Source organism: Sminthopsis crassicaudata, chromosome 1 (genome assembly GCF_048593235.1).
Source record: "Sminthopsis crassicaudata isolate SCR6 chromosome 1, ASM4859323v1, whole genome shotgun sequence".
Classification (NCBI taxonomy): Eukaryota; Metazoa; Chordata; class Mammalia; order Dasyuromorphia; family Dasyuridae; genus Sminthopsis; species Sminthopsis crassicaudata.
In genome coordinates, this window is record NC_133617.1 from 233,218,558 (window position 1) to 233,230,775 (window position 12,218).

At 34.3% G+C, this 12,218-nt stretch overlaps 1 protein-coding gene across 7 annotated transcripts in view; it reads left to right on the plus strand.

The window, feature by feature from the left end:
* GREB1L (GREB1 like retinoic acid receptor coactivator) overlaps positions 1-12,218 on the plus strand; it is a 286,115-nt gene that overhangs the window by 178,559 nt on the left and 95,338 nt on the right. For 3 of the 7 annotated variants that reach the window (XM_074276314.1, XM_074276303.1, XM_074276322.1), the window contains 2 exons: positions 4,074-4,250; positions 7,926-8,048. The exons of 1 other annotated variant lie outside the window; for it this stretch is intronic. In XM_074276314.1, the coding sequence (XP_074132415.1) occupies positions 4,074-4,250; positions 7,926-8,048 (300 nt within the window). The remainder of the gene's footprint in view (positions 1-4,073; positions 4,251-7,925; positions 8,049-12,218) is intronic. 3 more of the 7 variants (XM_074276341.1, XM_074276350.1, XM_074276331.1) reach the window with 2 other exon arrangements.

Genomic DNA, 12,218 nt, shown 5'->3' on the forward strand with positions numbered 1-12,218 from the left:
ACACACACACACACACACACATAGTATGCCTTTAATAAATGACATACGGTCAATGTAAATGATTATGAGAAGAGAGATAATAATAGCTGCCTTTTATGTACATACAAATATATATTCAGCACATTTAGGTTTTCAAAGAACTTGATATTTGTGATTTCATTTAAAATTTTTTATTTATTAAGCATCTACTGTGTACTATGTGCTAGACACTGGACATTCAAAGAGAGAAACAAAAGTCCCCTACCTTTAATAAGCTTACATTACATTGGAAAAAAATACATATGTATGTATATGAAGTAAATACAGAGTGATTTGGAAGGATATTAGCAACTGGGAGGGTCAGAAGAAGACTCATGTAGGAAACCTACATATAGAGGTGTGCTAGTTAAATACTTAACTTAATACTTATTATTTTTGGATTACTTATATTTTCTCTGTCCCTTTCTTCCGACTTTAGACAATCAACAAAATAGTAAATTAAGTCCTTATTTGTAGCATTGTTCATTCCAGTGATATCAGTGCACACAATGAAAACTTAACAATTGCTTCTGAGCTGGACTTCTATAAACCACTGCCTATATGTTTGATATTGTTATTGTTGTTACTTGCTGAAGTCCTGTCCAATTCTTCATGACCTCATTTGGGATTTTCTTGGCAAAGATACTAGAATTGTTTGCCAATTCTTTTTATAGATGAGAAAACTGAAGCAAATAGGGTTAAATAACTCGCCCAGGGTCACATACCTACTAAGTGTTTCAGGCCAGATTTTAACTCAGGTATCCTGATTCTAAGTCCAGCGCTCTATCCATTGTTCCACCGAGCTACCATGACTCCATAAACTATCCCATTATACAGATGACAAAATTGAGTCTGAGAAATGTTACATGCATTGCCCATGATTATACAGATAATAAGTATATAAGTCAGGGTCAAAGTCTAGCTCTCTATCCACTACACCAGGGTGTAGACAGTTATTACAGCTTTAGCGAAAAATGTGAAATGGATGAAATTAAATTTTTAAAAATTATTTGACTTCTTTAAATTTAGCGGATATAAAACAGTTGACTAAATAGGAGGGAGGGGCTAAAAGAGCCTAGATAGTGACTTGCTAATTTTTTATTTTTATTGGTCTATCTACCAAACCAAACACTGGTTTAAGAACACAGGCTCATATAATAAAATGTATTATGGAGAAAGATGACAAATCGTGATCAATATGTCATTCCACAAAATAGTAAAAAACAGTAGAGGTAAAATACCCCCTTGAATAAAATTGTGGAAGACTCAACTAAGTCAGATCATTCTGAGAGTATTTATAGATGAAATTGCAAGGAGAATAACAAGAAGTCATGAAATGGAACATATTAGTCAGTGTTTCTGTAGTGATTTCTTCTTATCAGTCCCGACAATGGAAATATATTTGTACTCTAACACTTCAGTACCTAATGTCCTAAACAAGGATAAAGAAATAAGATGAAATTGGGAAAATGAGCTAAACTGAACAAAAGAAATCCATGTTGGAGATACATAATTAAAGAGTCTCAGGAAAGTTTTCAATATATCTCAAAGAGGAAAACATTTTTTAAAATGGAAAAGATTATAGATCACAGTGCTAAAGAAGGTGACTCAGCAGGCAAAGAATACAATCAATCCATCTAGCTCATCTACATAAAATCTTTATAGACATGGGGAAGGTATGAGAAAAAGAAACAAGTTGATTTTTCCCAGATGGATTGTTACAGCACATCAGCCTGCAGTCCTGTAGTTGAGGGGAACATGTAGAGAAATCCAGATTCCAATATGTTATTGTTTGTTGATTTTACTTTTTAAAAAAGATTATTAAAAAGCCATTATAAAAAAAGTTATGTTTCATAGGACAAACTGCAAATTGAAAGGGTCTCTTCCAACAGGGTGTTGGAACATTCCTTGAGATATAGCAACAGATTTAAATGTATTCAGCAACCCTCCAGTTTTAAATATCTTGCACTACAGGAAACAGGCAAACATGCTCTTTAAATGTTTTGTCCCATGTTATGCAAAATGACTTCAACAATATCCAAACAGGAAAGGAGATTCCATAGAGATCCTAAGTTTCTCCAGAGGATTTCATTTGTGTCTGCCATTTTGCTAATTGCATAGGCCTTCTTAGTGATTTTCCAGCCATTCACAAAACTTTTGTTTAACAATCCACATAAGAAAAAAAATACTGTGAATGGAGAATATTTATCTCCCAGATTATGTATCTTGAGTCATTACTTCATCACCAGAAATCTCATTATTATGAAAATTGATTAATCTTTGATACTTTCTAGCACCCTTAATTGCCTTTCCCCTTTGCCTGGAGGTTTGGAGGGAGGAGCAATAAACTCATCCCAAAGCTATCTTTCAGAGAGGGCTTAGAACTTTCTAAGTGTTTCTGCATTATCCATTAGAATCCCACAAAATCATTTCTTCCCTACCCCCAGGTCAAATGCCCTAGGTGAGGGGGAAGAGGAGCTCCTTTTCAGCTTCTTTTTTTGTGTATTGTCTTCCCTCATTAGATTGTAAATTCTTTGAAGGCAAGAATTATATCTCTTGTTCCTATTTGAATCCCCAGAGTTTAGCACAGTGCTTAATGAAATTTTGTTGACTGTTGATTATTGACTAGTCACTTCAGAGAGATAAAGAACTTGGCCTAGAATTGAAGTAGAGAATTAAATTGAATTCAGAAAGTTTCACATGACCCCAAGTCATTCTTCACTACAAAAACAAAATTTTTTTAACACCAGCATTTTTCCAGTGATGTTCCACAGCTACAAATCATGGAACACCATGATCTCAGAAGGGTCAAAATTGCCAGTCATCCAAAGGGTTACTCCCTTGTTTTATGCATTTAAAAACATCATTCTGAGAATGGGTCAAAAGACTTCATCAGACTGCCAAAGAAGTTGAGAGCTCCTGAACTATTGAACACTGGATAGACCTTCCATTGAGATTATTGGAAAGACAAGGAATGTACATATTGAGAAAGCATGGATGGGGTATGTCCTACGCCAGCCAATGATCCTTTCAACTATAGAAATACATAATTCTGATAGATGGTTTTGATAAGCATTAAAGCACTCCAGAAGGGTATTTGTGATAATGTACTTATTGTCCTTAAAGCATATTGACCTATGGTAACAAAAAAAAAAAAAAAAAAAACTACCATGCAAATAAAGAATATGACTTTCCTCTACTTAGTAGCAAAATCAGAAAGATAAAATGGTAATGGAAAGTAGATATAATTTTACAGGCATATGTTATTTTTGAACCAAATTTCTAGTATACTGAAGTCATAAACCTTAAAATGAAGAGCAGAGTTGTATTCCTTAAATCCTGCTAATAGTAAATTTTCTCATTCACTTCTGTCGCTTTGACCACCACCACCTCTTCACATAACTCTAAGGGTTGTTTTGCAAGCCTCATCTCCTTCCCAAACTCCATACTGCATATATGCAACACTCTAGAGCTTGGCTTCTTAAATTGTGGGTCATGATTCAATATGGGGTCTTATAACTGAATGTGGGGATTTGCAAAAGTATAATTTATTATCAGTAAATGTTTGATTTGTGTACTTATTTGATTTACCAGTATACCTAGAGTCATATAAAAATTTCTTGGACAAAAAAAGGGTGGTGAATGGAAAAAGTTTAAGAAGCTACCATTTCTACTTTCATTCTCCACCCAGATATTTCACTGTTCTTCAAAGTCATAAGTTCAAGACCAAGGGTATTATTTTTCTCCCCAAACCCTATTTCTTACATATCATCATAGTATTTATATATCAAAGTGATGTATGTATTATCTCATTTGATCCTCACAACAAACCTCTCATCTTCATTTATAGATGAGGAAACTGAGGCTGAAAGGTATTTTCACTAACCTTAAAACCTTGGGGAAAAAATGTTGATTTGACTTTGTCCACTCCATCTTTTCACCTAGCCAGTTGACTTACAAAGCATATCCAGTCTGCTTCTTCCTTCCCAGCATTCTGGCATTTGTCAATAGAATGACTGTTTTGTGTTTGATCCCTTTCTCCCCCCCACTTTTAGGGTTTTCTGGAAACTGCATAGGCTGTGGAGAAAGAGGATTTCGGTATTTCACGGAGTTTTCCAACCATATCAACTTGAAGCTCACAACGCAGCCCAAAAAGCAGAAGCACTTAAAGTACTACCTAGTCAGAAGCTCCCAGGGTGTCCTGTCCAAGGGGCCTCTTATCTGTTGGAAAGGTGAGGTGGCCCAAGTTCAGCAACATGTTCAGCTCCTCTGTCTAGCCCTGCAAAGTGGGAGGAGGAGAGAGGAACAGGGACTTGATGATAATGACAAATGGACCTCCCAAGGTCTACGTTTCAGGTGTGGTTATTAGACTAAGAGTGAGAAGTATATATGCATGTAGTTGTGTGTTTGGGGGTAATTTTCAGTCCTTACAATTCCCCCCCCAAGAACCCTCCACAAAATCTCTCCTGTTCCTACAAATTGGGGGGAGTTACTGAAATAACTGTTTTCTGTGCAATAATCTTTTGATATCTCAAAAACACTTGTGTTTTCCTATTTCAGCCTGATCTGAGTCTATTTCCAGTAAATTTTAAACACCTTATTTTTTTCTAAATAAAAATGGTATTCAGTTAACATATTTATAGTAACCAAATATGAATAATTTTCTTTGGCTTTAATTTTAGGAACTTAAACCAAAAACCAGCGTTTGGAGAGGTGGGAGTGGGGAGTGGAGTGGGATATATATTTAAATAGATCCTCTTATGTGCCAGACACTGTGCTAATAAGCACTCTCAAAAAGATTTCTTTTCATCAAAAGCGAAACTTAATTGAAATGTCATTCCTTCAGTTGTCACAGTTTCAGCCAGTAGTTCTAATTGCAGTGAAGGTATAGCAGTCTTATATCACTGCATATTTCAAAAGAAAAACGTCTTTTCTTCTTTCAAAAACACCTTTCCTGAAAGCTTTCATTTGTTGTAGCTAATTGTGTATGTGTAATTGATATTTGTTAGGCAGACAACAAATACGATGGTATAGTAAATTTATAAATGTCTCCTTTCCAATAAGTCATAGAACTACAATGGCAATCACATTATATGCCTATTCAGGAAGTAGTTGTAGCTCTTATTTCCAGTATTTTCACATCTGAAAATTTAGGTGTCTTGACTTTGGGCACACCTTCATTCAATGATGATGTAAAATGTTGTTTTTGAAAACATATTTGATTATAATTATGCTGAGGAATTTTTTTTTAGAAATGTAAGATCGAATTACTCCTGAAATCCAAGTAAAAATAAAATGAGCACTTTTTATTTCTCTGAATTTCCATCTGAAACTGTCTTGACTTAAGATCATTTTACCTCTTTGTTGTTGTTTTGGTGTATCCATCTTCAGATATACTTTAAGAATTTTTTAAACTTTTCTGACTAACAGGACTTTTTCTTTCCCTAGGTGGTATCTCAAAATCATATAAAGTATATAATGTGTATATCTATATTTACATCTCTATCGAGAGAGAGAGAGAGAGAGAGAGAGAGAGAGAGAGAGAGAGAGAGAGAGAAGAAAAAGAGGAGAGAAAGAAAAGGGGAGGGGGAAGGGACAGGGAAAGAGAGGGGGAGAAAGAAAAGAGGGAGGGGAGGAAGGAGAGAGAGAGGAGAAAAGAAAAGAAGAAAAGTAGGGGAGGGGAAAAGAGAGAAGAGGAGAAGGGAGAGAAGTGGGAGGAGGGGAGGAAGGAGAGGGAAAGAGATCCTGAAGATTGATAGGTAGCCACTGATGGTTATTGGATAGTGGGGAGGATGATAAATTCATAATAATAATAATAATTAACACTTACATGATGCCTACTATGTGCCAGTCCCTGTGCTAAGCATTTTCCAATTATTATCTCATTTGATTCTCAAAATAACCCTAGAATGTAGGTGCTCTTATCATCTCCTTTTTATGGGAAGGAATTTGAAATATTCAAAAGTAAAATTACTTGCCCAGGGTCACACAGCTAGTAATCTGAGGCTAGATTTGAACTCAAGATATTCCTGATGCCTGGATCAGTGCTCTATCTACTGCACTATTCTATGCTTTGATCCATATTCAGTCTCCATAGTTCTCTCTCTGGAGGCCGATGGCTCTTTCCATCACAAGTCAATTGGAACTGCCTTGAATCACCTCATTGTTGAAAAGAGCCACATCCATCACATCAACTTGTATTTTTTATTTCTTTTTTTAAAATCACTTTGAACTCAAATGCATAAAGATTTTAAAAAGAGAACATTTCCATGTACACAACACAACCTAAAAGAGGATCCACTATAAAACTATGAATTTATGTTTCATACTGTTTACTTTTTAAAAAATAAATTATATTGCTCCTGGATGCTGATTTCAAAGTTTCTCTGCTTTGTGCTTCTTTCAAAAATTTCTTTTTATTTTCTGCTGTTCACTGTTAATTTTTTCCCTTCTCCCCACCCTGGAGATGGCTATTATTAGATATAAGTATGTATAGGGAATGGTAAATTGATGAGACGGGTTCAGTTGAGATATGGAATAGATGTGAAGTGTACAGATGTGAAGTGTATAGTTTCTTGATTTTTCCAGATCTGTTGAATTGCAGTAGAAGTAAAGGAGGAAATAATCCAGGTTTGGAGTTTGGCAAGGAATAGTGACTTGTCATTTTGTTCACAAAGTCAGTATTTGTCAGAGGCCAGATTTAACCTTACTTTCTAGCTCCAAGTCCAGCTCTTTGTCAGATTCTGGTCTTAGGATCAGAAAGACCTGAGTTCTGGTCTAGATTGTATTAACGAAGTCACAGGTTTGCATGCACATACATATACATACACATGTATACACAGGGAACCATTTTGAATTTGAGATGAGAAATTTGTTGTGCTACATTGATATATTTTTCTTCATCAGAATCTGAAGGTTGCTTTGTTTTTTACTGTAACACATCATGATAAAAGGTGATCTTAGGGATGTATCCAAATGTATTCCTGCTTTGTTTGGGAAGTCTCTAGATTTTCTGGATTGGGAATACTCTGGAATTCTCTAAATGTTCATTCAGCTAACCCACTATACTTTCCTTAGTTATTTGTGACCATTTATAAAGTATATAACATTACTTGTGACTGGAAACACTCGTGTGGTCTTTCGAACCCTTGGAACTATCTACCACTGTGTATTTGTGTACTTGTTTCATTACACAGAGTTTCTAGAAAGGTTTTACTAAAACCTCATTAATCTCAACTCACTTAATAGGAAGTCTGATGATTTATGATTTATGAAATGTAATATCTATCTGCTAATTTCATGTCCATTCAACATGCCTAGATCTTGGAGCTTTGTAATTTCTGTTTTTCTTGTATGAAACCTTGCATTTACTGAAGGTCAGCTGACACTGAGTGAGGAGACCTAAAACCCTTCTGAGATCATCTGACTAAGTTTATTGGTCTATGTTTGAATCATTCCCAGACATAAGATTAACTAGGGTGTCGAAGCTTATTGAGATTTTCTCAATTGTTGTCTGTTAACCTTTTCCTGCAGAGGAGGCTCAGCCTGATTCATAAAAATGAACATGATGGTATTTGTAGAAATAAGGCTTAAATTATCAGGTTGCAATTAGTGCTCCTCCTCCAATCTTTACTCTTAGCCTCCACCACATACATGCTTTTTAACCATGAGAGGAGACTAGGAATTTGTAATTTGTAATTTTTTTTTTGGTACTCATTCCATGGGAGTCAGGGTCAAGTGATGGAGGATTTATGAAGATAAAATGATTTACCCTCCAAGGCCAGCTCTTTATTTTGTCAGTTAGGTTTTAATCTTCACAGCAGTAACCACCAGATCCTTGTCACTACATCACCAAAAGCCCGACAGGTGCCTCCTCCTCATGCAATGTGGCTCTTACTCATTTCTAGAATGTAGAAGCCGACAATCCTCTGCTGCTTGCCTCTCTGCTAAACCAAATTCTTCAGTGTCATCAACGGTAACCCCAGAAAATGGAACAACAAATGGATACAAATCAGGATTCACTCAAACAGGTACGGGCTATTGTTTTCTTTTGCATCTTCAGGTGTACCAATGTGCATTCTGTCAGAAGGATTTAGGCATGCTGCAGCTAGCTTGAACCAGAGTAGAGCTGATGATCGTCAGCATTTGCACCTCAGAAATTGGCAAGCATTACAAATCAGAGCTTGATTTGTTATTTTTTGATTGTCTAGACTTAGAAAATGTTAATAGTACAAGCTCAAAAGTGTGTTGTGAATGCATTTCCCTGCCTCAGTCAATAAAACCTGAATCATAGATCAGCTCTCTCCATCTGACAAATATTGTGTGACCCTGGGCAAGTTGTAGGGTAATTGTTTACTTGAATTGGTAGAGGGAAATTCTTACTGAGAGTTTCCTGGATCAGTAATCACATTTTTGTGTCTATATGTACACACTCACAGGTGTATATCAGGTATCCTCAATGTATAAATAAGTGAAATGATATTCATAAAGTGATTAGTACCTATGTCTGACGCATAGTAGGCTCTTAATAAATGCTTTTTTCCTTCTTTCTGGTATATGTAAATATTCATAGGTATTCACATAGGTATATTTATATAGAAATATATGCTTCTATGTACGGATACAGTAGATGATTTGAGTGGCTATTAATTGACAGGTTCTATGTAGTTTGTGTATATAATCCTAGGCAAGTTACTTAACATTATAGTTAAAGTTACTTAAAATTATATATATAACACACATATATGCATATATATACATTCATATATAAATACACGCTTTTTGTGTATGTGTAAATACATGTGTATATATGTTTATATACACACACATTTATGCACACAGATTTTTTAAAAAAATTTCAAGACTACCAGATAGTCAGTCTGGTCCTGGAAAGGTACTTAACTTCAAAATTATATATAATACATACACATGTGTATGAATATATATATATACATGTTTTGTATGTATGTATGTGTGTAAATATATATATATGTGTGTGTGTGTATATATATACATATTTATATACACACATTTATACACATAGATTTTTAAAGTTTTTCAAAACTACCAGATGGTCAGTCTGGTCCTGACCACTCAGTAAATATTGTTACCTGATCAAACTAAAGACTATATAAAATTCTTACCTTCCTAAGAACAATGAAGGGGAGGGCTTAGAAGATAACCATAAAATGGGAGGGGGTGGGGAAAAACAAACAAAAAGGTAAAAGGCTTTGAAGGACATTATTAGTTATATAAAAAAGAGTAGTCATTTTTTCTGCTGAGAGGAAAAGAAAGAAAATTTATTTAAAGGACCATAGAGGACTTGAACTTTATATAGGAAAGAACTTCCTCATGGAGACATGTTTAAAAATCTTGCGTCTGTTACCTAGGAAGGTTTTGGAATCACTCTTGGAATCTTTTCCAGAAAAGAATATACTATATTTTATTAGTGTGGTCCTGCTCAGAGAGCAAGGAATAGATCTTTTCAGAGTCAGAGCACTTTGTAAATATAAGATCACTTAATTAAATATATTGCTGGCAAATAGCTACATTTGCAGCAACTACATACAGTTCAATGGAATAGGATTTTGATCCTTGCCACTTTTTTTTCCCCAATGATTCTATCTTTACAATCTTCTCTTTAGGATTTGTAAAGTGGATTTTTGTTTTAATTTTTAATGTCACATTTATTAAGAAATCCTTATTTTGAAACTTTTCAAAAGGCTGTAGCTCTTCTTAGTGAGTCTAGCCAGGGAAGGAGAGAGAACAGGTTTTTGGATTGAAAAAGAGAGAAAGGGATGAGAAATGGGGTTTATATTGGCATTAAAAATGCTTCATTCTTGCACACACAATAATTATTGACATAGATGACTGCACTTGAACTTTAGCTTTGATGACTGCACTATGCTTTTAATGTGGAGTCTGAGAAATGGAATTCTTGAACTATAGTGTTGAGAATTAAGAGATAAGCAAAAATGTGACGTTGTGTCCTTGAGATGGAGCTGCTGCTGGTCTTCAAAATCAGGAAAACCTGGCTCAGTCCTGACTGTAGGAACTTGGGCTCTCAACAACTCTCTTAAAACTATGAATTGGAGATTAGGTGTCAATCTATATTAGTAGGGATTTTTTTTAAAACAATGGCTTCCACACAACACATAAATCACAGGACCAGCCAAAGAGAAGAGGTAGAGTCAAAAGAGTGCTGACTCTGGTATTGGAAGATTTGGGTCCAAATTTCACCTCCAGTGATCTTGAGCATGTTCCTTAATTTTACTGGACCTCAATCCCCTTATCTCTAAAACAAAGGCGTTAACTAGATCGGAACTTCTTACACTTTTCCAACTTACGACCCTTTTTTGTCCCCCAAATTTTACTTGATCCTGGGCATAGAAATCTGTAAAATAAGTGTACAATCAGATATTTACAATAATAAATCATTATTTTGGAACAGTAAAAAATATCAAGTATTCTGCCAAAATTTATTTCTTTATGTAAAAATAAACAAGTACATCTATCTCATAGTTTGGAAATTTGCTTTCATTTTTTAATGAATGGCAAAATTATATATATATAAGATTAAAGAATTATTTTAAAATAAATTTATATGAATTCCCTTTCAATATAGATGTATTAAAATGTGATCATACCAAAAATCAAAACATCACAAGAGTGTAGTTTTAACTATGTTTAGCAAAAATTTCTTGGAAAGGTGAATGCTTTGTTCTAAAAAGTAAAGAGAATCAAGATTAGGGCATTAGGAAATTAGGAGAAAAGCCCAGCTATCCCATAGGCCAAGGGCTAATAGAATAATTGTAAATATAAGGAGTTATTCCTAGTATAGATATTCCTGTACTTTCCAATAATAGCAGCATCTATATAACATTTTAAGAATTGCAAAACAGCCTACATATATTCTCTCACTGATCATCACAACAATCCTGTGAGGCAGGTGCTATTATTATCTCCATTTTCCAGATAAGGAAATTGAGGCTAGAAAGATTAAATGATTTGTTCAGGATGACCCAGTTAGTAACAATCTGAGGTTGGCTTTGAACTGAGATCTTCTTGCCTGAGTCAATACTGTTTATTGCTTGCCCCAATGGCTATCTAGCTTTCCAACAATGTAAAGATATAGTCAGTTCATTTTAGTTGAAATTAGGTATTAAAAACAATTGCAGGATCAGCTCAGAAAACTTGCTCAAAAGAAAGAAAAATAAATCCCATGAAGCTAGAAATTTCAGTTCAATAAATTTTTATACAGGGTGCTTGATGCTTAAATACTAATTTATTGGTACCCATAAATGCTAGAAAGTAGGAGATTGTCAGAATTGAACATTAGCATTCCAATTCTCCTATAAACATTAGTCAGTGTTTACAGAGGCACTTTGCCTGACAGAGCAAGCTTCATCCTTTCTTAGGAGATTATACTCCCTAATCAGCTAGGGGAACACAGTGTTTAAACAAATTTGCATTTAGTCATGGCTTGTGGTCAAGGTCCCTTAGGAGTGGTTTGGATAACACGTTGCATTCTATTTGGAAGAGGAAAGGACTTTTATTTACACAGTTGTTTTTTTCTTGAGTCCACTTTCCAGGGGTTTATAATAATTGTGTGTATATATTTTATGTACTGTGCACTGCTTTCCTTTCCTCCTTTGCAAATGTCTTTCTTTTCACTGACTTTCAATCAGTTAGTTTAATAATTCATACTGTAATGAACAAGACTTTTTAAAATATTCATACTGTCCCCTCTTTTAAAAATAGCATGTCTACAAAAAATCCAACTTGATCAGGGAAACAATAATTTGAAAGAAAAAAATTCCAGATTGAAATGTGTTTAGTAAATAACTATAAGTAAATAATAAGTTTTCAAGTAAAACTATAATAATAAAATGTAAGAAATTATAGGAATAAAATCTGTAATACAAAATTAACAGAATTAACATTTTGTGTAACTAACAATTATGACATTCAATTCTTTTTTTTCAGTACTTAATCAGATTTTTAATAATTGCTATTGACTGTAGTGTAACATTTTAGCATTTAAGACAATCTCAACTTTATTCCTTGTTTAACTTTTTTTTGCTCTATGAATTTTCTCTAAGATGACAAATAACATAGTAAAAAAAATCAGCTGTTTACTTCAACCGACTCCATTATGAAACTCAAATTTCTATTTCTTTTTCTATTTATTCTCTCCAACT